This window comes from Hippocampus comes, unplaced genomic scaffold (assembly GCF_001891065.2).
Source record: "Hippocampus comes isolate QL1 unplaced genomic scaffold, H_comes_QL1_v1.1 scaffold156, whole genome shotgun sequence".
In the NCBI taxonomy this organism is placed as follows: Eukaryota; Metazoa; Chordata; class Actinopteri; order Syngnathiformes; family Syngnathidae; genus Hippocampus; species Hippocampus comes.
In genome coordinates this window covers 6,071,237-6,095,469 of record NW_017805744.1, presented here as the reverse complement: position 1 = coordinate 6,095,469, position 24,233 = coordinate 6,071,237, and the positions used below count along the sequence as shown (strand labels likewise).

The window sequence follows — 24,233 nt, the reverse complement described above, 5'->3', positions numbered from 1 at the left end:
TATATATATATATATATTAGAAATCATTAGTTTTGCTTCGTCGAGTTAGAGTATACTGTTCAAAGAATATTATAAGCAATGAGTTATGGATTAAATAAGAAAAAGTCATCTATTTTAACTTTATCAGCTACAAACTGTAAATACTGTAAAAAGAACAGATCATATATTTGGATATTGGTATTTTGCGTTGGAAACGAATGTTGTTCCAGTTCTCACGTACGGTAGAGCTCAGTACCAGGTAAATGCATGCTTGTGGCATCCAAATACTTTGCATGAGACTTAAAACAACTCTTTACGGTTTGTTTCGATTCATTTCACCTGCAATGGGATTTTTTTCCGCCATGAAGCACTCAGTTGTGAACTCTGCTGCCATCATACCAGAGGGACATCTGGTCTTTGGCCACCTGTCTTCTGCTTGTGTCACGTTTATGCTTGTAGCCTTTTTGTTCTTATGCCATGTCAGGAAGCGGAGAGGAACTTGTCCTCACACAAGGTCAGAGAGAGCTCTTAATCGATCAAATGATAAGGCACTTTGCCAAATATTAGATGTTTTCTCTCTTTTTTTTTAATTCCAGTCTACACTGGCATAACCGCTGGTTATTTATGGATGTACACCAGTAACGGCTGAGCTCCAGATCTGAGACAAAACGGGTATCATTTTTCTATGACATCGTTACTGAAGTTAGCATTGATCACAGGTGTGGTGTATTGATTTTTAGTCCAGCAGAAGAGCTGAATGCATAGAAACTCTGGGGATGTGCTAAAAATAACCCTAATCCTGAAACCACACACAGAGTACATCATAAGAATGCATAATATACACTTGTTTGCAAATAATGCTCTCAATTATAACATCTTGACAGTAACGATTAATTTCTCAATTTTACTTTTTCACTATTTATTTAATTAGTAGCCAGTGTTATAATTTTGGCGCTAAGTTTTTCAAAAAATGTACATCTTGGTCTTATGTGGTTCACATTACCTTTTATTGAAGGCCGAGACTGCTGATGATGATCGTTTTTATCCTATTTGTTAGACAGTCATGAACTGAGACAGCCAAGTTAGCCAACAGAATGCATAGAAGGCATTTTTATTCCAAAGCGTGTACAAAGCACTCACAAGTGTGGCGACACACAGCTCACGGTCATTTGGTTGCATCCGAACAGTCAGGGTACCACAGGGTCCAATGAGCCATATAAGGTGTGGTTTTCAATGACAGCAAAGTGAGCTGAAGGCTGACGTCCCACTTTTAGAAACACACAATTCATTGTATAATACCATATCGTCCAAGGTCTACTTTTTCCTCCCACAGAAAATGAACTGACGACCCCAATTCTTCGTCTCCATATGCAAACATTTGTCATTTTTGTTCTTGCTGGCATTTTGAGTTTGATTATTTGATGTAGAAATAAAAAAATAATGCCTATTCAATCCAGAAACTGTGAATGGGAGAGTGGAGATGTCAACTGTATGTACATTATATGTTTTGGTGTATTCAGAAGCACTGGGAATATGTTGTACTTCGCTGTATAAATAAATGAATAATAAATAAATCAAAATGAATCCATATCTGGTATAGCTGTACTTTTGTTGACAATAAAACCTCTACAGAATGGTGTCGGTCATTTGTGTGTGACTTAGTGCTTTGTGTTACATTTACTGTCCTTTGACATGATTACATGGCATTTCTAACTGTTTGTGTGTGTGTGAAACGATTCAAAACCTTTTACTTTCCTTTACATTTTGTGTGCAATAATTTTGCTGGCAATGTTTTGCTGATTTTGATTTGTTGTTGACTGTTACCATTGGACTTTTAATTTTCTCGCTACATTTTTTTTCAGTATTTTTTTCGGTTTGATTTTCTTTGGATAGAATGAATGCTCGAAGATTGTCTCAAAAATGGTGGCGTAGTCCTGAACAATTATTGCCCTCGTCCCACACACTACACATTTCTGAATTAGCCGCTATGCCCCTGTTGGCAAGTATTCGCTGACCTCATCAGGGTGATGCTGCTGACAAGTGTGGGGGCAGGTGGTTGGTGGGGGGCGGCAAAAAAGTGCAGATAGCAACTATGCTGCCATCAATAAGTAATGACACTTATGCAACTACATCTCTCAGCCGACTGCTTATCTTTTTCTCCTTTTCAAGTCCGCATGCAAGACTGTTTTTCAGGCGAGATGTTAAGACATCCTGGCGTGATGTGGCGTGGGTGTCTGTTTTCGGGAGGTTTGCTCTAGTTGTGACTCGTTATAAGAAGGGATTTCATTGTTTATGAATGAGACCATACTTGCAAAATCTAAAGATATGGCAAAGGGTGACAGAAGACGAACCGAAAATAGATCAGCTTCACTGCCTTTGGCCAGTCCCAAAAGTGATCCTTGAGTGGCGCAACTGCGACCTCTAACGCTCATCACTGGTGTTACACTTCGCAAGGACGTGGAAGTCAATTCAAATCAACTACAACTTTATTGTCAAATGTGCTGTTGTGCAACATACTGCACAGATGAAAAGCGTTTGTCTTTTTTAAAGTGCAGGGACATCTTTAAATCAAAACGGAAAACATGGGATCTGCATTTGAACTAATCCAAGCTTTTTGGGATTGTGTGTGGCCAATTTATCCATAAGAGTGTTGTGTTGAACAAGAAGATCTGCCTCAAAGTCCGTTAAATGGGTTTATGGCCCAGCACTTCTTGGGTTCCTCCATACCAAACTCATCTAACCATGGCTTCGTGGACCAGGCCTTGGATTGGGACAGAAAAGGTCCTCTTCGAATTGTTCCAACATTGAATTCTCCAAAAAGTCTGAGACTGTTGATATTAGTCTACTGTACGTAAAACTGCACGAAAAAACATTTGTGAAACAGCGAAGCCATGAAAGATGGACCGTGTTATAGCGAGGGATTACTGTACTTTAATTCAATGTCCTAACTGTGCATTAATGACTGTAAATCCAGTACAGTGCATTTAAGTACAATTAAGTAGTACTTAACTTTTAAGGATACATTTTAATTTGCACAATTGCCCCAGCCCCACTCACACATTATGTAAGATGTAATTTGGATTAATATTAACTGTGCAGATGGTTACAGAGGGTTACAATGTTATTACAGAAATTCTATTTCGGATGGAAGCCTCAGCCTGGTTTTTCATTGACACTTGGGCCTACAGTACTGCGCTTCTGTAATCAAGATGATGATACTTGGAGAGCTAAAAAATATTTTTAGGTGGTACTTGGTGTAAAAAGTTGCGAAGCACTTGTTCAGTTACAATGTCTGCCTCACGATTGTGAGGTTTGGGGTTTGACTGTCAATCTTTCTTTATGGAGGTTGCATGTTCTCCTCGTTCTTGCATGTTTGTGCTTTTTCCAGATACTGTGGTTTCCTCATGCATTCGTTAAAGTGGTGGGCGGTGCTTTTGGTACCTGGTCTGTCAAAAACTGTCTACTTTTCAATTGAAAGAATAGAGTCGCGTGAACTGGCCAAAGTACACGAGAAGTTTCTGACAACGCGAGTCTTTTTGTAAATTGGAATGGCTGTGCACTTCCCCACTGACCCTGACCCTGAGTAAAATTATTTGCAGGCCGTGTTTGTACATGGCCGCGCGGTAGCCTAAGTTTGGCTGTACACCTAAGTAGAGATTATTGGCCGCCATAGGAAGTAAAATGTGATAACTGAGTTCATTTTTTAAAAAATGATTTGAAGTTAACGCTTCCACTTTGACAGCCCTATTTGTTACATAAGCGATGGGACATGACAATATAGTCCGCACCTTGAATTTAAAGGTGGACTTCCTAAACAAGACTGACATGAGAACGATTGCTGTTGTTGTTCTGATGCTAACTGGAGCATCCCGCGAGTTCATAAGTGTTGTGCTTGAGGTAGTTCCTCAGGATGAGAGGAATCTCCAAACTGTCAATGGCAGGCTCTTTGTTTGCAAAAGGAAGGGATCTGCGGATTGCCAGGCGTGTCTGTGACATCAGAGGTTTGGGGAAAACTGGTGTGGAAAGACACTCACAGTTAGAGAGACAGCTGAAATTGTGTGTGACAAAATGAATGGATGATCATTTGGGTCTTACCCCTCTCCTTGAGCAGCAGAGCCAAGGCTTCATTCTGCTTTGTTGTCTTGTCAGTGATGACTGTAGGCAGATACACATCTGCTCCAAAGTCTATAAGTAGTTGGATGTACTCCACGCCGCAACCGTAATGCAAACACACATCCAGCACAGTCTTCGGCTGCTTTATTCGTGCCAGCATCTTCTCATCTGTGCAGTTATAGTTGGGGTTAGTTCCATGGAGGAGGAGGAGTTTAAAGCAGTCCAGATGTCCATACACTGCCGAGATATAAAGTGGCCCTCTGCATGCTGTAGCATTAGACGCCCAATCTGGTACTTTTGGTCGAACGTCCACCTCTGCTCCGAAGCGGAGCAGCTCCTGGAGAATGTCCGCATCCCCTTCCCGAGCAGCGGTCAGCACCGGTGAGCAGTTGTTGTGTTGGCTGCCGTTTGGGTCGGCTCCGGCCTTCAGCAGAGCCACCACGCAGTTCAGATGCTTGCCACTAACAGCTGTGAACAATGGCGTCTGGGCCTTCACGTCCAGGCTGTCTACCTGGACGTGAACACACCAGAAAATATAGCTTGACAGAGACCTGATGATTCATTCCATGCAATGCTTATTTCAAACATCCATTGTTAAATACAGAAGTAAAAAAATGTATGAGTCGCTATCAATAGATGAATACGATTCAATCAAGATATTCATAGCAATGTTCAGTTTGAATTGACAATATGAGAAAGATATTGAAGCCCTGTGTATAAAATATCAACTTTGCTGGTCAACAAATTTTTACCATTTTTTAAAATCAGAATTAATTTTTTTCTTCATCAGGAAGTAAAATTTCCCCTCAAAGTAGTAGAGCAAGCTCTTCTTCACCGCCGTACACGAGATCTATTCATCCATTTTCCATCCCATTATCCTTACTAGGGTCACGGGTAGGCATGGTTCGATATTAGATTCTGACAGCATGTTAACCAAGAGCAAAAATGTTGCGGTAGCACTGCATTCAAATTATATAAAATGACCTTTTTGGACATATTTTTGAAACAACCTCTTTCCAAAGACAATCTATTTTATTTTTAAACAAAATGTAGAGTATTTAGTGCAAAAGAAACATGTAACATGTTCAGTTTCAATAAATAAATACGTTAACATTATTCCATTTTAATGTTTCTTACTAAGTCACAGTGCAGCATCACTGGTGAGCTATTCTAAGAACAGCCCCCCCCCCCGCACCCTTTTTATTTTTAATAGGACAATTCACACTAATCCGAGCATCTGTGTTTGCAGTCTCTCATCTGGTTCCCTCCCTCCCCCTGCTCCTCCTTCTCATTACCATGACAGCCACTGTTAGCGGTTATTGAAACCTTGACTTTTTAAAACCACTGTAAGCAGGTAATCGGCCCATGCCGAGGACTTGCGACTCAGATGTAACCTATCTGGTGAGAGGCAAAGCACATCGAGAAGTGTCGCTCACCTCACTCAGGGCAAACAAACAAACAAGCTGTCAAACTCACATTTACACCTAAAGACAATATTTATTTTTCAATTAACCTAAAATAGTTTTTGTCGCATTGTTCCAAGATTAAGCATTATTTTTTTCAACAACAATATTCTAACTCTAAAATAAAGTAGCTGCTGAACATTTCTGTTGCAAGATCTATGTGCACAATTTAAGTGTTGCTTTGGTGTAGAGTAGTCTGCATCTATCACAAATCGATAACAATAAAATTTGATCAGTGAGGATCGTTCCGAGCTCAGTGCTACACATCACAAAGAGTTCCTTCGTATCTCACCTCTGCTCCATGCTCCAGTAGGAGCTCCAGGCACCTCAGGTGTCCCAGAGTAGCAGCAGTCCGCAAGGGGGTGACGGGGACCCCCCACCCGCTTCGAATGTTGATAGACCTCCTGTAACTCTCCTGAGAAAGAAGTTTCGACAGAACAATGACGTTGTCACTGCTCACGGCATTGTTCAAGGCTTGGCTCAGCTCGTTGCCTTCATTGTCTTCCTTGGGCTGCAGCAGTGAGAAGATCTTGGAGATGTCCATCAAACTCATGTCGACAGCTTGACCCACAGCCATATTTACCCGCAGGCTGGCGCAAGTCAAAGCTCTTCCAACTGCAAAGGCAGACAATGTGTGTAGGAATAATAACCAAAATCTATTTGTCATGTTAGCTTGTGGCTATTTAATGCGACTCCATGAGACAGTGTTGTCTTTACGCACGGAACTATCAATGCCTCAATAAATGAGTGCAGAACTTACAATTCATTAATTTAATTATGATATACGATGTATACTATCTAGAGCCACAAACAGTTTGACATAATATGCTGCATGATTAAAAAAAAAATACATTTTTAAAAAATCATAAGAAACTCACCTTATTTGGCTGAGGTTATTTCCAAGCAATGTCATCACCTTCAAGTTACATTCAGGAAAGGAAATACAGCAAGTACTGCACATAAGGAAAATCCTGTGCGTGTTTACGTTGTGTGACGCATGCAAAGACTTGTGAGTTGTGAAAAGTGCCTGATGGAGTGTTTGTGTGCATGCATTTGTGTGTGTGTTTGTGTGTGTGTGTGTATACGTGTGCAAAACTTCTGGGTTGGCGGAGGCTAAATTTAGGCAACAGATGGGCCTGGCTGGACTTCCATTCTTGGAGAGTCAAAGCTCAGGCTTAAAATTAGAAAGGTGCTAGACCAGTGACACTAGTCTAGTGACACATGATTAGTGTGTGTGTGTGTGTGTGTGTATGTGTGTGTGTGTGTGTGTGTGTGTGTGTGTGTGTGTGTGTGTGTGTGTGTGTGTGCGTGTGTGTGTCCAGGACAAAAGCAGATATAAACCACAAGTGTTAATGTCCATATTCCAGAATTAAATCTGTGAAGAATGTTATAGTGCATGACTTTGTCCTTGAAGATAACGTTTTCCAAATACAACTGCATGTATGTATTTGCCACAGTTAGGCTATATGTGAAGAAAATCTGAAATCATTACTGAGAATCCTGGCATTGATGCCATGATACTCTTTCTATCGACCCCCAGTTTGCCAGCAGAAGCCATTTTCAGTGTCAGCTGCATGACTGTGAGACGTTTCCACAGAGGAGCCATCAGTCAGCTGTTCTTTTGCCAAGCCCAACCATGTCTTCATAGAATGTAACAACACATTCTTTATGCAGATGGCAAATAGTCCAGATTGTTAGCATTCACTGAATATACAGTAGAGACATATTCAGTTATTTTCGAACACATACACATTGTACAGGGTGTTACAAAAGTGAGTATACACTTCCCATTTTATAAATGTAATGTATCGTTCAATGGGACAACACGAAAGAAATGGTACTTTGCTCCAATGTAAATCAGTCAGTGTACAGCTTTCATAACAGTGTAAGTTTACTGTCCCATCAAAATAAAGTAATGCACAGCCTTTAATGTCCATTGGCAACAAAAGTGAGTACACCATCATGTGAAAATACCCAAACTCTGTGTCAATATTTTGTGTTGCCACCATTATCTTCTAGCAGGGCATTAACCCACCTGTGTATATAATAATGGCATGAAAACATGAGTATTTGCGATTCATCCTTTCCATATTAGCTTTATATAACAATGAATATAGTGTCAGAAATATCCAGACTTATGAAAGTCACTGGTAAACTGGTCAAATTTGCATCTTTGTTTTTGTTCCACTTGATGGCGATAGTGACACGTTGATTTCATGGAGTGTCCCTGTTGTAAGCACAAAAAGAAGACTTTGCTCTTACATTTCTAGTTTGTGAAGCATAGTATACGTAGTTCACAATTCATTTAATTTCGTCAGTCGGTACACCACCCGTGTTTCTTCAGTTTGTTGTTTGATGTGAATGCCAAGTACAACCAGAGGTACGTTTGTTTGGACGATATGATGTCAAAATCAATGATGCGTGTTCAATAAAAAAAAAAAAAAAAAAATGGATATCTCGCCATTTGTCATGATTTTCGTGGTAATGACCAAAATCGTAATTTTCACATTAGTATCTATGGTATTGCGCTGCCAAAAAAACTAGTTTTACGCACGTCATGTTGTATGTCCTTTAGTCACACCTGGTGGTATCAGGCATTAAAGTGAGCAAGAAATTGAAGAAAACAATGTGGTCGAATATTTTTCTCCCGAACTGTAGGCTCTCCTCGCTACCGGTGGGCAAACATGAAGGTAAGGACTTTTTACATTTTTGTTTCTGTTACAAATTTTTATTTGATTATTTATTTATTTCAGTGCTTGACCATTTTTAAATGATTAGTGTAGGATACTGATCGAGATAACGATCGTATTCCATAGTCGGGAAATCGGGTTACATCTGTGTTTTAGGTACGGAGCCCCATCGTCAACCAAAGACCTACTGGTGTCAAGTAATATATAATAATATTCTTGAGTTTGTTTATTTTAATAAGATTTCAGAAACCCTCCCAGATAGCACAGCGTGGGGGCTCATGTGGTCCAGAGAAATCACTGTCATAGGAAGGCCTTCTCTGCTGGCCTTAACACAATCAGAAGCACTGACCCACATTTATAACCGAAATCCTAATCAATATTCCTTGACACTGTATTAATATATTCCAGGTAGTCTATTCTCATTTTGCACAGTTTCTCTTGGCTGCACTACTTTCAATCTTTCAATATGTGTATGGGATGTGGATGTTGTATTTGGGGGGGGGGGGGGGGGGGGGGGGGGGGCGTGCCGGATCAGATTTCAAGCCTCTTTGTGCTGCCATGTCAATCTACTGTAATCTGTTGAGGGCCTTCAGAATCAGTAGCGCTGGTGCGTTATGAATGCCACTGGAATTCAAGGCAGGGCACACACCCTGCTGCAATTTGCCTGCTACTTTGTGGCAAGGGCAGGCTGTGTCCATGTAACCACATGCCCAAATATGTATCTCGTGTACAAAATAAAAACAATCACGTTTATTATGGTTGGAGTCATGGTGGGTTAGGGTTAGTGGAATTCGTAATAACGCTGCCACACTGAAGTCAGTTACAGTACTTCTTTTGCTGCCCGAAAAAATATTACGGTACTGTGGGGCGTGCCCTGCCTCAAACAGTGCAATTCTTAATAACGCAATGCTGACCATTGTATAGTGACTTTAACTATTACCACTGTTTCTTTAAACAATAAGGTTTCAAATTCAGCTCACATACAAAATGACATTATTTCCATCCTCCGATAGGTTGGTCTCAGCAAAAAAGAGTTTGGCTAGCAAAATACGTCTGTAGCGACCTATACGTAAATACATTTCATAATCAACATCTTTGGTGATTATGATGAATGCTTCATGACATTTGTTATGCTTTTGGTACCTTATTAAATACATATTGGTTCTGAAACTCTCCAGTTGATGCACGTAGCACAATTGCGTGTTGGTATTTAGCATTTTTGCCTAGTATTGATGGTTTCTATTTTGGATTAAGTCAGTGAAGTCCCCAGTGAAAATCCAGCTACCAAACTAATCCAATGGTAGGATTATTTTGTGCTTTTCACCAATCACACCAGTATTCGTGTGAGGCCTTCGAGGAGGTTAAGGTTTGGCAACCTCCTTCTCAAGGTCCTGAAGTGAAGTCTGTCATGCTTTGGATAATTTCATTGCTCAGGATCAAAACTCTCATACTGGATGAGAAGGTGAAGAGTTGCATATAACCCAAGAAAAAGTCCAGTCTGGCCTTTTCCTGTAGTTCTGCCTGCTCTGGTTCATGTTAATGCCGTGTGTGTATGCTTTTTGTTTCCCACTGTGGTCAATGTGAGGAGTAACAGGTTTCTGTGGCCTTGGAAACTTTTATCAGAGCGAAGACACAATTGCGGTACCAGACACTGTAAGGCAGACTAAATACACCCAAGAGCTACATGGCCTAGGTCCAAACATCTCTGATATTGATGTCTCTCGGAGACGCCGATGCGTTTAATCTGATGGACCTTTTGAACAATTCTTTCTTTTAGGAGTGTGCATGTTAGTAGAGTTTGTGGAAAACGCCTCGTCGCCCTCCAATGCCCCTCTCTGGATTTGGGAGGAACTATTTTGTGGAAATATGCGGGTCACAGCAACCTGTGGTCGCCTTAGCAACTACGAAGGAACGTGGAGTTGCCCTGGCAACAGATGAAATGAGGGGTTACTGTGACAAAAACACTACAGGAACTCATTTAGTAGGACCTCTGTGTCCTTTTTCAGACAGATAGCAGCAGGCATGACAGGCGCAGGATCTGTACAGTGTAAGGGACAAAGTTAAGGTGGAGTCAAATATATCCTTATGACTTCATTTTTAATATGCTGGATACACCAACCTGATTGTCACGTGGAAACCCAACTATATGCTCCATACACCAAATACTGGATGTTTCATTCGTTAAACGTGGCATCCTCTATAAAAATAATACGGTGGTTGACGCCACCCTATCATTGTGGTTATGTCGACTTAGTAGAGGGCTGTATCAAAGATTACTTTTCTAAATTTGAATCAGCTTCAATGTACTATCTTTCAGTGTTGAGTCAGATCTGCTCTGTATTTTTTTTCCCAAATCAGTTGAAGTGTTGTACCAGTTTTGGTGCAGTTGCATGCTCTGCAGTGCCGCTTTAGTTGTCTCGTAAACCTGGTGTCTGACATTTGTTGCGAGTGGAAGACGTTCGGGGCAGCACGCTGAACTAGTGAATAGCACATCTGCTGTGGGTCTGAAGTTGGAGGCTCAAATCTCAGCTCCAGCCTTCCTGTGTGGAGCATGCTGAACCCATTGTTTCTTGGGGTTTCTCCAGCCACAGTGGTCCCACGTTTGTCACGGGGTTATGTTCCAAAAAAATAACTCGCGATAGGTGAAGTCCCTGAAGAAGGAAACTTTTTTTTTTAAACAATTATGTGTTTTAAGGCTGTCTCACATTTAACATTCACTCACATTTATTTTTCTCTTGTTTAAACACAAAGTTAAAACCTTTGCAAGAAAAACAAGTGTACCGCGACCCTCGTGAGGATAAGAGGTTCAGATAATGGATGGATATTATTACTCGTTTTCGTACAGGAAACACGGCACGGAGGAGATGGATTCAGATTTGTCTCCTATACCAGGGGTCCCCAACCGCCGGTCCGCGGACCGGTACCGGTCCGCAGGGCATTTGGTACCGGGCCGCACAGAAAGAACTTGCCTTAATTCCGTTTTATTTCGGAATACGAAAGATGTTTTATTTTGAAAAATTACCGGATTCTCCGTTACATCCGTCTGTGTCACGCTTGACACACGTCAAGCCACGCTTTCCCCCGTCACGTGACCGATTCCGCTTAAAAACAAAACACCAGAGCTCGCAAAATGAGTAAAAAAACTGCTGGAGATCAAATGACAGCGGCCTTAAAAGTACGTTCGAAACAACTGGATTAAAGTTATGGCTGAATATTCTGAGATCACCACAGTAGGACTGTTGCTATTTCCGACATGCTACCTGTGTGAGGCGGGGCTTTTCTGCAGCAACGGCGACTAAAACAAAATTACGAAGTAGACTTGACGCAAAACACACACTTGAGGTGTCATTGTCTCCTATTACCCCGAGATGGGACCGTCTGGTTGCAGAAAATCAAGCTCGGGGCTGTGGTGAGTGGTCATTTTCATGCACTTTGAATTTGCGTTGTATCGTATTTTGAAGGATTAAACATTACCATAGCGATCAGAGTGTTGCGGCCAGATTAGACGCTCCTTGTGTTTATTATTATATTTCGAAAACACCACAGTTTTCATGCAGCTCATACCATATTATTTTGTTGTATTATTTCCGCCACACCTGATATGCCGGTCCCTGAAAATATTGTCTGACATAAACCGGTCCGTGGGGCAAAAAAGGTTGGGGACCCCTGTCCTATACCATAGTCAATTAGGATGGAGAATACAATGCGTGATTGTACGCTGTATAAAAACATCATGCAGAATTAGGCGGTAACAAGTACCGGAAGTCAATTAAGACACAATAGAGGATGTAAGATATTAAAAACGAGCATGCAAAATTGCCCTTGAAAAAAAAAATCTGCAATAGAGCAAGTCCACGAAAGGTGAAGCGCAGTATAGCAAGGGACCACTGTATACCAAAGTACCTCCTGCCTGCCAGAGACATGCGTGCTAAGTTGATTGAAGACTCTGAATTGTTCATAGTTGTGTGACTGTGAGTTGTGGTTGCTGGCGATCAGTTCTGGGGGTACCCCGCCTCCTGTCAAAATTCTGCTCGAGAAAGGCTCAGTCAGCCGCGATCCTAATGAGAACAACTTCTATAGAAATGGATTGATAGAAGCCTTTGGACATTCGGTAAACCAGTAGAATCTTCCTGGAGGCCGAGTGCATATACGTTATTACTTCAAAGATAGATGTTTTCTCCACAGTTTGTTAGCAAGATAACCATAAGATGAATAGATCATTGGCTTTGGTGGAGGTTCACTTTCTGCAAGTACACCATTATAGTTGTTAATTTTCACAGTACACCATTATAGTTGTTAATTTTCACAGAGCCTTGTTCTTTCCCCATCCACATTTGACCATCCTGTTTAACTTGGCCTTGTTTGTCGCCTGCTCGCTGCCGGTGAAACGAGCATACGTGGGCCTGTGAAGGCACTCTGCCTTTGATTTGCACCGCACACACTGTGTGTGTCTTGGAGGATTGCTACGAGAAGAACAACTTTGGTCAGGTGGTACAGCCACACAGATAATAAAAAGAATACATTTTATGTACCTGAGTCCAAAAAGTTTGGGTTGGATACTGATATTCTGAGGATGACGAAGTTTTCCTAATATGAATAACACAAAATTTGTACAAAAGAGACATTTATTTTCATATCACTGTATTAAAACTTGAACATAGTTTAAAGCAAATACGTCTGGCTGTTGTTCCCCGTTTGGGGTGGTGGTCACTTTAACATTCTAAACATAAAACAACAATTTTTAATTCATTGTAGCAATTAAATTATTGGATTTAATTTTTGGCACAAAACACAACTGACAACAACTACAGAGGCACGCATGCAATGAATTAAAAAACAAACAGTATATTATCTAAGGCAATAAACAGGACAAACACAAATGGCTGACTGTTTTGTTCTATTATTGCAAGAACACGATCGAGGGATAATAAACCTAGTCAGGAAGTCATACAGTTACATATTAACACAGGAAAAGCACAGATAGAAACACAATGTAGATATGACCCAATCCTGGGTCAGTGGTAGACTGATATCGAATAAGGAACAGTACCAATAATACATTTAGCCAAACTGTAGGAATCTTCCTTATTTGTAGCTCCGTCACTTCTGTGTGCACGATCAGCACACTGGGCCAGTTTGTCGTAAATTTAGTAATTGAGGTTCTACTCATCCGGCTTCCTCTTCGGCTTCTTTGGGTTGCGTGAGCGGCTCTTGGCCTTGCAGAGGGGACAGATGGGAGCATTGCGGTGAATCTGCTGGTGGCACGACAGGCAAGCCTGGAGTGAGGATAAAGGAGACTGTGTTTAGTCTGAAAACACAGACATTTCAAAATGGGTCTCAAAGTGTGAAAAAACACCATTACTCTCCGTTTACATGCAGAAGCTGAACAGACATGTTTAACGTTGAATGCAGGTATGCGCTAGTATATATTTAGAGTGATAACACTTCTCTAGCAAAGTACAGTAAACCCCCACCGACATAAGTTACAGGGAGTGATCAACTAAAGAGTCATTTGTGATATATACGAGAAAAAAAAAGTGAGTAAAGCGAAACCCACGTCTTCACTATTCAACTTTGGCAGAATTTTTGGGATACCGTATCCTTTATATTTCGCTGAAAAAACTCAACTATTTTCTGTTCAGGCCAAAGCAAAAAATATCACTTTGCCGGCATCTAGAGACAATTACAAATGTTTTGGGGCCTTCAATTACTTGCGAATTTTACAATTCCTATCCCCGCGAACAGCGGTACACCAACAAATGGAATCCAAAAGACATTTTTCAGATTCAGATTCCTGGTGGAACAAGCAGTTGTTTGATACCCACATAACTAATTCAGCCGCTTGCATGAATGATTCATTTTTTTAAAGTAATTTTTGTTGTGACTCATTTCGCAGGTCAGTTTGATTATAGATTGACTGATTATATTAATTAATAGAGAGGTGGGTGAATGCAAATTAATGAATACGAGTACTTTGGGAAGCAATAGACTAACTACAACAAACCCATAATTATTAATAAGTAGAAAAAAAAGGCCCTCACGACATGCTTATTAGTGGATACTCCTTCAAACTACACAGAGTAATTTCCATTTTTAACCTTATCAAAACACAAAGAATCACAAAATTGAGAACAATAAAATTGTTAAGTTTTTCCGATAGTTGAACGGCGTCCCAAAAAGCTTCGTTGGACTACTTATGTCAGCAGGTCGAGGAGAGACACCGCCGCAGCTAGCTAGCGATTGCAAACGACAAACTTCAGCTGGCTGCTTTTGCCTGCTAAACACATTGCTGTTTTGCTCCTAATTCAGTAATTACAGCCTCCATGTCGGCGAATACGATACACTTCTCTTAAGTATCATACTCTCGAAGGGATTAAGAGAAGTAATTAACAGAGGGAAAGACAGACAAGCTGTGCTAAATGCTAAGCTAACCTAATGCCATTGTCAAATACTGCAATTAAGTGCTTGGGTGACGTAGAACAATTCGCAGAGATCTCGCTGGAACAGCATAAAACAGTAAGTAGTTTAACAAGTGTCTGGAGAGACAATTGACACCAAATTTATCTATAGTGATTCAGGAAATTGATGCAATCGTTAGTTTAATTTTTTTGACATCTAACAGTAAATGTTCTCAAAATGCCATAACAGTAGATTTCATCTTTTTATTTAAGTTTTTAAAATCATTTTTTGTCAGAAACATTTATTTTTTTATGCCTCTCTTATTTAGACTGATATCTACATGTGATAATTTTATATTAGCAGCACTTCCGCATGCATTTGATACAGGTCTGTTTAATGGCATGTCCAAGTAAGTGAGAAAAAATAACCTGTCATAGTGTGTTGAATATTTTTTTATAGAATCACTGAAAATATAATGTGGTACATCGTTGTATAAATATTGTTTTATAAATATTACAAAATATATATTTTTTTCCAAAGAACCCAGCACTAGTGGGTTCTATGGACAGCGCAAATCTCAGTCAGGTTGTTTACTTTATGCCTGCATTATACTGTATATCCAGTATTGGAAACAGTCAAATTTGATGACTGATTTTAAATGGGAAAAAATATTGACTCTTAAAATGGGTCACCATCTGCAGCCTGGGGCAGACCGTCATTTCTGAGAACAACCCATTTGTTTCGTTCTTTTTCATGATGCATTTTTTGATTGGTGTGACACACTCTGGGGCGATTTAGAATCCAAAAAAACTGGAATGTTTAAATATGTCTTGTGCCTTTTTGTTTCCTAAAACATGCAACATATGTGTGTGTGTTTTTTGTGGGGTTGGAACAGATTGTCATTTCAAATCATTTTAGTGGCGAGAACCAATTTAATGTTTCAAGCTTGGTCACAAAACAACTTAAACTTGTTAAGTGCCACTGTACTTGAGATTTAAAAGAACAGCGGAATATACAGTATTACAAGATTAAAGGGTCAAGTCAAGTCATAAATTCTTCACAATAATATATCCTAAGCGCCCCGACCAGTCTAAACATGGCATTCTGATAAATATTGCGTTTGTGGAATATGAATCTAGCAGTAAAATCAACCAATTTTTATCCATCTCACAGGGCAGCCATTTTGCCACACCTGTTTTGGTCATGTAACATTTGCAAGCTTAGCCGTGATTTGTTGTTACCTGAGCGCTGAGCAATTGTAATTGGGTTTCCCTTACAGGTTTTTTTTTTTCAAAATAAAAGCAATATTTGTACAATTTCGATAAAGTTGCAACTTATACTTGTTTCCAGTGAAGTGTGTTTCGCTTCTGAGGCGTAATGCTTGTAACGCCCGTCATGCGAGATCTCTAATTATTGTAAAAACTCATGAAATGTTCTTGGGAGACTCGCAACATGGCGTTAAACCGTTGGGACGTAAACGAGTGGACCTGCGCAGTCTGCACGAGGGATTCAACCCGGCGGTTGCGGTGGCCGCCAAGGGCTAGGGGTATCACCCTCCGCAATGACTTCTGCCTCAGGGCATAGCAGCCCCTGACCGGGCCCACTTCCCCCCCGCAGTGCGCTTCTACCGACTCCCGGTGGCGTTGTTAAATGACTTGTGGAAATGCGAAAAATGGGCTTCCATTCCACTTTTGCGACATACTTCTATCTCACCATGTCTCTAAATCCAGCTCGTGATGTCATTTTCTTTAGACAGCACGTGGCCACTCCCTGAGTTGGCTTAAAAATGGGAGGATTTTGATGCTTATTTCATATTCCACAAATGCAATATGAATCAGAATACCGTGTTTAGACTGGTAAGGCCTCATAAAACTTATAATAAAGAACATTTTTGACGTGACTTCCCCTTTAAAGTCCAATTAATTATTTACAAACGCTGTAATTAATTTGACTTCTTTCAAATACAATCCCACCCAGAGACTTGTTCCCCTCTTGAGTGCTTTCGGGCTGGCAGATACCTTCATGGGTGGTGGTTGCTGTCTGAAGGTAGCCGTCTGGCGGGCATCTTGTTTCCGGGACACCTGAAGCTGCTGTGCCGCTGCAGCAGCGGCAGCAAGAGATTCCGGGATGGCTGGCTCATGTGGCTCCTTTTGCCACTCTGCTTTTTGCTTCTCAAAGTAACTGTCGAAGACAAAGACAAGACAGACAGTGCTGGCTGTGAGTCTCATTTGCAGGATCTTACAAACCCCATCCCATCACACATCAGGAGCATCAACACAAAAGAAAACATGCTCACACTTTTTTCCCTCTTTTTAATATACAATACTGAGCCAAAGTACAGTCATATTGAGAGTGTTTGTCTGAGTTAATGTGAGTGTCTTTGTGCATGGGCGGGGAGGGCATGGGGAAGAAAAATTTCCACCTTGGTTTTTATGCCTGACTGGCGCATTCTCCCCCCTCCCCCAAAAAAGGTGATATCCTATTTCATTATGCTCTGGTTTCTCTGAGAATGGGTTTGTGATGGAGTACAATTCACTGAAGAACAAATCTAATGGGCTGGCTTTCCTTGAACCATATCCATCAACGTACCACATATTCACGCATTTCATGAACACGACGCACCTCAATATTTCATGTTCAATGAATGTTCATTTAACATGTATTTTAAATTTCAAACTGATTTTCTTTGCGTTAGAGCTCATTTCATGCAAATGTGTCACTTTCTCTCTGAGTATTTGAAAATCGCAACACCCAACAGGCGTATGAGATGTGATTTCATTTGCTCGAAAGTTGCTCGATCACGACTTCAGTCGGACAATTTCAATAGGCACTAAAAAGGTATCAAATCATTGCAGAATTACTTTTCTCACAGTGAGATGTACCACTGAGGAGTCTGAGAGCATCGTGGCACTAAGAACAGAATAGGAGTGATGGCCAGCAGCCTTGCGGTTAGAAACACACTGAGCTGATCAACAACCGATCGATGATCACAGATTCAGCCAGCAGCGTACCAATTAGAATTTGCAGGAGATGTTTCGTTAAAATGTTCCCAATTAATCCAACCACTAAACAAACTCTTTAGATAAACAGTCTGCAGCTGAACTGCTCCACCCGACATCCACACAGACTCCCGTATGGCACACCTACTTCCTCCTTAAAGCAGCATTGATCTGCTCAACACAACTCTGTCATAGAAACAGGAGCTAAGAACACTCACAGAGAAAATCTTTCACCGTTTGATTGCAACCCTCCACAGAGTGGTGAATATAATAAGGGCAGGCTTGGGAAATTAGTGCAATAGAATTAGGGATGCACGATAACTATTGCACCACTCGTGATTGAAATGATATTGGGGGAAAAAAATGACATATCATTAACGGGTCCGAGAAAAAAACTACCAGGGTGGGCGCTCCAGAGATCGGACGATGGAAAGTGATGATGACTGAGCCGTACCTTTTCATTTTTAACTGTACTTTTACCTTAGTTGCCGGTTCCTAAAATCGTGTGGACTTACAGTAATCACCATTGGATTACAGTGTTCACTGACATGTTCTAGGGACTTTTCACAGCACTTTCAACATCCTGGATGAGACAGCGCAACCGCCGTGCACGGTTTTCTGGTCTGACAGGTGCTCTAGGCAGCGGAATGAATGTAAACAACAGCAAGACACCTGAGCTGAGCTTTAGCTAAGCCCTAGCCACTCAAACCTCCACTGAAAAGCCTCTCCGCAGTGTGGCCTATAATCATGATTTTAAAAAAGAAGAGGGGGGAAAAAACCTTAGTTGACTTCAGGCATGCAGCTGGACAGTCAAATGATCCTTGTGTTTTTATGAGTCATAAGAGTGATGATTTCATGACTTTTTGGACAAAATGATCACTCTGAGAGCCAAAATTAAGTACCTTCTGCCATCAATTTTCTCAAGTACAGTGTCCTTGGAGTACATAATGAGTACTCCAAACCAAGACGGGTTTTGCCTGATCAATCCTTCAGCGCTGGATTTTCACACCTCAACTCAACTTGCTGATTAGATCGAATCATTGCTCATCACTAATGGTAGAGCATCAAAGGATGCTCTACCATTGGTTGGCACTGTTGTACTTAAATACGATAAATTAGTCTGTTGACAGGCTGTGTAGCACAGTAATTTCAAGTGACTTTAATCAAACCTTCACTGACAAAACTACTTTTGACCAACCTTTTGATAGACCCATACACAATCTTCCTTTGAAAAACAAAAGCAATTGCCAAACAGTCACTTCCTACCAAATAGTGGCTTACGAGAACACATCATTGTGCTGCAACACCACTCATGACTTCCTGGTTACTTCAAATAAGCTCTAGTCGCTATGGTGCTGTTGTTATATCTTGATACACGACCACACAATACACCATCTTGTTCTTTTAATCGTGGAAAGAAGGACCTACTTTGAATTGGTTCGTCCCTCAGGACTCCTCCCGGAAGAACATGCTTGGAACACCTCATGAAGGAGGTATCCGAACCAAATGGTTGAGCCACCTCATCTGACTCCTCGCCGTGGAAAAGCAATGGTTCAACATTGAGTCCCTCCCGAACTTCTCACCCTCTCTGGGAGAGACTGAGCACCATGTGGAGGAAATTCATTTCATCTGCTTGTATCCAGGTTTTTGTTCTTTTGGCTCCAACTCACCACTCTTTTCATCATGACAGACTGATAAGAGTCCGTATCACTGCAGACGCTGCACCGATCTGCTTGTCGATCTTCGGCTCCATCCTGCCCTCATTCATGAACAAGACCTTAATATCCTAAGATACTTGAACTCCTCCATTTGAAGCAGGATTTTAGCCTACTTGGAGAGGGAACTCCAGCCTTTTCTGACTGAGGACCATGGTCTCAGATTTGAAGGTGCTGCTCACTTTCCTCCCAAACGCTTCTCACTTGGCTGCGAACCGCTCCAAAGAGCTTTGGAGATTGTGGCTTAATGAAGCAACACTAATACGACATCATCTGCAAAAAAAGCAGAGATGCAATCGGCCACCACCCAACCCCTTTGGCCCCTCCCTCAGGTGATGAAGGGGGACTCACATGACCTCTTCAGGCTGTGCCCGGCCAAGCGCTTGCAATCAATTCCCACCTCCAAGCCTTGCTCCTGTGTGTGTGTGTGTGTGTGTGTGTGTGTGTGTGTGTGTGTGCGCGCACTGACTCCAGTGAGAGCTTCTCCTCTTCTTCATTGAGGTGAGGGAGTCTGTGCAGTCCTAAAGTCATCCTCAGCGCATCAACATGCTCCTTCAGAGGTTTGTACTCATCATGCAGGCGGCGAGTTGTTTCTAGCAGCTTGTTCAGGTCATTTTCAGACTGCTTGATTGTGCTTTCCATCTTTGGAAAAACAAAAATACACCAAAAATCCTGAACTGTACAAATGCAATGCTGTATATTTGGAAATGTTCATACCGCAATACACACATGCTTCTAAATTGTTGTTTTCACAAAGCAATTTGTCTTCTTTTATACCCATGTAAAAATTAACTGAAGACAGACTATCAGTGTTATATCTGAATGAGGTGAATGAAGTTACATTCAGTAGAAAAGGTTGAAGTTTGTGAACTTATTCATATTTTGGGCAATTTGAACTGGATGTATAGTGTACTTTTGCTGAACTAGTTCATTTTAAGATTTGAGCTGAACTTTTAATTAGTTTGCATCGGAAATTAACTTGAGCAAAACTGCATGCTATAATGATGATGATGATAATGGTACCACTCAGTAATTGTGGCACATATTCACCACATTGATATCTGCATGGATGAGCCGGAGCTCCTCCACGTGTGCCATCTTCTCCTGAAGGAGGAGATCCATCTCCTGCTTGTACTCTTTTAGATGCTTCTCTTCAGACTCCAGAGCCTCAAACTCAATCTTCAGGCGAGACTTGATCTTCTGCATTTGGACTGTTTTGTTCCTGTTGGCACAAGAAGACAACACTTAGCTCATCTTGTTCACAGCAGAAAATCAATACCAGTAAACACCACCAACAAGGAAAGTGATGCTCAACAAATGCATTGGGATTGGCAATTAATAGAGTAATCGGTGGAATAATCAACAAGATAATCGATTTTAAAAAGACTAATTTGTGACAGCCCTAAACTACAGTTATGTTGGAGATCTCTATCTTAGACGGAAGCCCCTCGTCAACTGGAAAGTTTTGATTTCAAATTTTTTTAACTGAGAAAAAAGGGATTTCCATGTTGGGAAAAAAAAAACCAGAATGGTTGTGTTGTGTTCCGGTCTTGCTCCTTTCACCAGCAAGAGCAAAACAGCAGCAAAAGCAAAATAATGACACACACCCAATACAGTACACACACACACACACACACACACACACACTGTGTATCGAGCCTACAGTGCTGTAAATAAAGTTTCACTATGGCAGTAACACGTTCACTGCTTGCTATTGACACGCTCCCTCTCCATTCCTCATCCACCTGGCCATAGATGCATTGCTCTTGATTGACCATAGATTTTAGTCCACATTGCAGCGGATATTTTCCATTGCTATACAGAGAGAAAAGAAACTGCAAATGTCGCCACCATTCCACTACACTGATCCCTTGTGATGTCCTCGCACGCCGTGACCATTGTATGCAGCAGGGACCTCTGGTTCTGAACCCAATGTTCATAAACTGTCCACTTCCAAGCGGACAAAAAATCCTCAATTGAATTGAGCAAATGATAGTACGGTGGTCGTCGCTCTATTCCTTGAACATTTATCTAATGCCCCAAGAATTCATATATGGCGATTATGGTATTCTGTTCTTGACTAATTTTGACAAGCGACCAAACAGTTCATATGGTGACTTGCACAATAAAATCATGCTGTCATGTTTTGGACTGAGAAACAGTATTTGGAAAATGTGCTAAACGTGGGCTCATTATGTGAACTGGAGGCTACTTGTACATACCCATTTGCAAAGATGAACTCAGACGCTTGAGACATACACTACTAAGACATTGGAAATTTGATGAAATCTGTGAGAAATGGCACTCTGTTATGAACAATTGCAAGGTGGCTTGGGAATTAGTCCATGTTATTTTGAGAAAGTAATTTCTGTTTCAAGCAAAACCAATTGACGAAAAGCGAATACAAACATTCATTGGCCACACTAGTCTGTATTTTGGTCTATCATTGTATTTTACTTTATTACACAGGAGTAAAATAGGGAAAAGGGAATTGTCAAAAGTATTATAGTTCTCCCTTTGTCATGTGTTACATGACTTACTTGAATTTCAATGAAAAGAAGACAGAAGTGATACTGTTTGATCCCAGTGGCCCTTGTGCATCCCATCCTGTAGACTTGGGCCCCCTGGCTCCTTATCTTAAGTCAACAGTCTCAAACTTGGGTCTTAAACTGGACAGTGATTTTAAACTTGACCAGCAAATTGGTGCCGTTGTTAAATCCAGCTTCTTTCATTTTAGGCAGCTGGCTAAAGTAAAACCTCTCCTTCCTCATGAGCACCTTGAGACAGTAATTCATGCCTTCGTCACATCCCAGCTCAATTACTGTAATGCACTTTACTTTGGAGTCAGCCAATTCTCCATTAAGCGTCTCCAGCTGGTCCAGAATGCTGCTGCTCGCCTCTTGACTGGTACTCGTAAGAGGGAGCACATAACTCCTTCTCTGGCATCCCTTCACTGGCTCCCTAAACATTTTAGAGTTCTTTTCAAGATCCTATTATTTGTTTTCAAATCTTTAAATGACCTTGCGCCACCTTACCTCTGTGAGCTCATCCGCCCCTACACACTTGCCCGACGCCTCAGGTCTGCGGACCAGACATTATTAGAAGTACCAAGAACCAAACGGAGGCTCAGAGGGGATTGTGCCTTTTCCGTTGCTGGTTTTTCTCTCTGGAATGACCTCCCACTGAACATTCGGCAAGCCCCCTCGCTGCCCATCTTTAAAACCCGCCTCAAAACTCACTTGTATTCTTTGGCATTTGACTCAGCATGACTCAGACTTAATCTTAGTTTTACTGTTTGATGATTTCTACTGTCCTTGTTACTGATTTATTGCTTTATTGTTGTATATATGATAGTTGCTCCATGTACAGCACTTTGTACGGAGCGATGGCTGTTTGAAAGTGCTCTATAAAAACAGTTGAGTACATCATATCACACAATTATTACAAAATGAACTGCAGGGCTAAGTGTTTTTGTAGAGTGCCCTGTAGGTACTGTATTAGCGGTGCCTGCAAATATTCCAAAATATTAATATTATTGCACAAAAAATTATTGTGGACTAGTCAGCCAGCGAGCAGTGAATGGACAGTGAGTTCCTGACAGACTGCTGTTGGCTAAGTACTGTAGCTAGCTCGACCGCAGCACTGCTTAGCAACCCACACCTGGAATCTTCCGACACACGTGGAATGCTTACGAACGTATGATTGTGTCAGCTGCAGCCTGTGTGCATCTATGCAATGACGCCAAGACGTGTTGAAAATAAACAAAGGCGAGCTTTGTCCGTTTCACGGAGAATCAGCACAGCCACTGCTAACCAACTGCTAGCCCCCGCTAGCTAATAGGGTAACAAAGCAGTCAGGGGGAGTGAGGGGGCTCTTCTTGCTGTCTAGTGTTGCATTCGCTGACCTTTCGCAAACATCATGCTTTTTGTCGTTTTATGTGTTATCCAGCCTTACCGTACTTCCAGGATGTTTTCTAACTTGCACATGATTTCTTGTTCGTCCGTCATGATGAAGAAACCCCTTTGCTCGTCGCCCAGCTGGTGTCGCCGTGTTGCCCGGTGGTCTCTCGCTAGATTTAAATAAATAAATACAAAACAATGGCCGACGTGATGGCGCACCGGAGCGCGCTCGCTCAAGGTAAAGCCGTGCCTGAAGCGGGCCAGGAAGTCGTCCACCCCCATGTCAAAACGGTTGCTCATACCCCAAAAGTTGTTCATGGTACTGTACAACACAAGTCAGGTAAAATATTAAAAGAGGGCAAAAATACTCACATTCTAGAGGTACAGAAAAAAGACAAGTAGAAGTAGGCTTACTGATTTTACTCTAGTAAAGAAATCAAATTGTAAAACTCTGATATAACGTGGCACGTGACAGAAAAATCACCGGGGTTTTTTTTCGGATTAGGTAGAGAGTTTTTGAACTAAAGAAGAAAAGAAAAATATTACACAGCTTGTTCTGTTGAGTAGGAATATTGCTCCAGCACGGCGATGTTGTTCTTTGCCAGGAACTGTCAGATGCTCAGGGCATTGTATTGTTGTGGTGAAGCAGATATACTGTATCACAAATGTAATAGTGGCCTAAGACTTTTGCACACTGCTGTATATCTATTGTTACATCAGCCCTGAAACGTTTCTGATCCACCTTGTGTTGCAGCCAGGGGTGTGTGATGGAGCATCGTCTCAGATTTCGGAATCCTTCACGAACTGGGTTGGCGAAGCCTGTTAGAGGCAAGTGCTGTTGCTTTCTCTCAACATGTCTCCAATATAAGTCTTTATAGCCAGGATAATAAATTGAAAACACACCAACTTGTATATAGTGAATTACATGCAGGGAAAAATACATTTCATATCATATAGCAATATGCTGCTACTGTCT

At 41.3% G+C, this 24,233-nt stretch overlaps 2 protein-coding genes and 1 long non-coding RNA gene across 4 annotated transcripts; 1 reads left to right on the top strand and 2 right to left on the bottom strand.

Annotated features, from left to right (window-relative positions):
• Positions 1-1,376: 1,376 nt before the first annotated feature.
• On the bottom strand, positions 1,377-6,625 carry asb12a (ankyrin repeat and SOCS box-containing 12a). Its single transcript, XM_019884216.1, has 4 exons — positions 6,434-6,625; positions 5,848-6,170; positions 4,075-4,603; positions 1,377-3,992 (listed from the first exon to the last, which is right to left on the bottom strand). Exons 2-4 carry the CDS (start codon positions 6,130-6,132, stop codon positions 3,835-3,837), a joined length of 972 nt encoding a protein of 323 aa, XP_019739775.1. The 5' UTR covers positions 6,133-6,170; positions 6,434-6,625; the 3' UTR covers positions 1,377-3,834.
• Positions 6,626-7,739: 1,114 nt separating this feature from the next.
• Positions 7,740-24,085, top strand: LOC109524457 (uncharacterized). The gene is made up of 3 exons (XR_002169966.1): positions 7,740-7,935; positions 8,214-8,245; positions 24,012-24,085. It is a non-coding gene; the product is annotated as an uncharacterized LOC109524457 (long non-coding RNA).
• On the bottom strand, positions 12,852-23,545 carry zc4h2 (zinc finger, C4H2 domain containing). 2 transcript variants are annotated; one of them, XM_019884373.1, is made up of 5 exons: positions 23,313-23,545; positions 20,409-20,580; positions 19,828-20,000; positions 16,663-16,825; positions 12,852-13,553 (listed from the first exon to the last, which is right to left on the bottom strand). In XM_019884373.1, the coding sequence occupies exons 1-5, from the start codon at positions 23,537-23,539 to the stop codon at positions 13,206-13,208; spliced, it is 1,083 nt and encodes a 360-aa protein (XP_019739932.1). In that variant the 5' UTR covers positions 23,540-23,545; the 3' UTR covers positions 12,852-13,205. The 2 variants fall into 2 exon arrangements, with proteins under 2 accessions (XP_019739932.1, XP_019739934.1); XM_019884375.1 differs by having other exon boundaries at positions 13,290-13,521; positions 23,313-23,536.
• Positions 24,086-24,233: the final 148 nt, after the last annotated feature.

Bases quoted from the DNA above. Each gene is read 5' to 3' on its own strand.
- asb12a (XM_019884216.1), bottom strand. From the start codon at position 6,132: ATGGCTGTGGGTCAAGCTGTCGACATGAGTTTGATGGACATCTCCAAG. The intron at 4,604-5,847 runs GTGAGATACGAA...GTTCACGTCCAG, and splicing joins TACTGGAGCATGGAGCAGAG to GTAGACAGCCTGGACGTGAA. The intron at 3,993-4,074 runs GTAAGACCCAAA...TTTCCACACCAG, and splicing joins TCTGCTGCTCAAGGAGAGGG to TTTTCCCCAAACCTCTGATG.
- zc4h2 (XM_019884373.1), bottom strand. From the start codon at position 23,539: ATGGGGGTGGACGACTTCCTGGCCCGCTTCAGGCACGGCTTTACCTTG. The intron at 20,581-23,312 runs GTAAGGCTGGAT...TTGTGCCAACAG, and splicing joins GAAAACATCCTGGAAGTACG to GAACAAAACAGTCCAAATGC. The intron at 16,826-19,827 runs GTCAGTGCGCGC...TGTCTTCGACAG, and splicing joins GAGGAGAAGCTCTCACTGGA to TTACTTTGAGAAGCAAAAAG.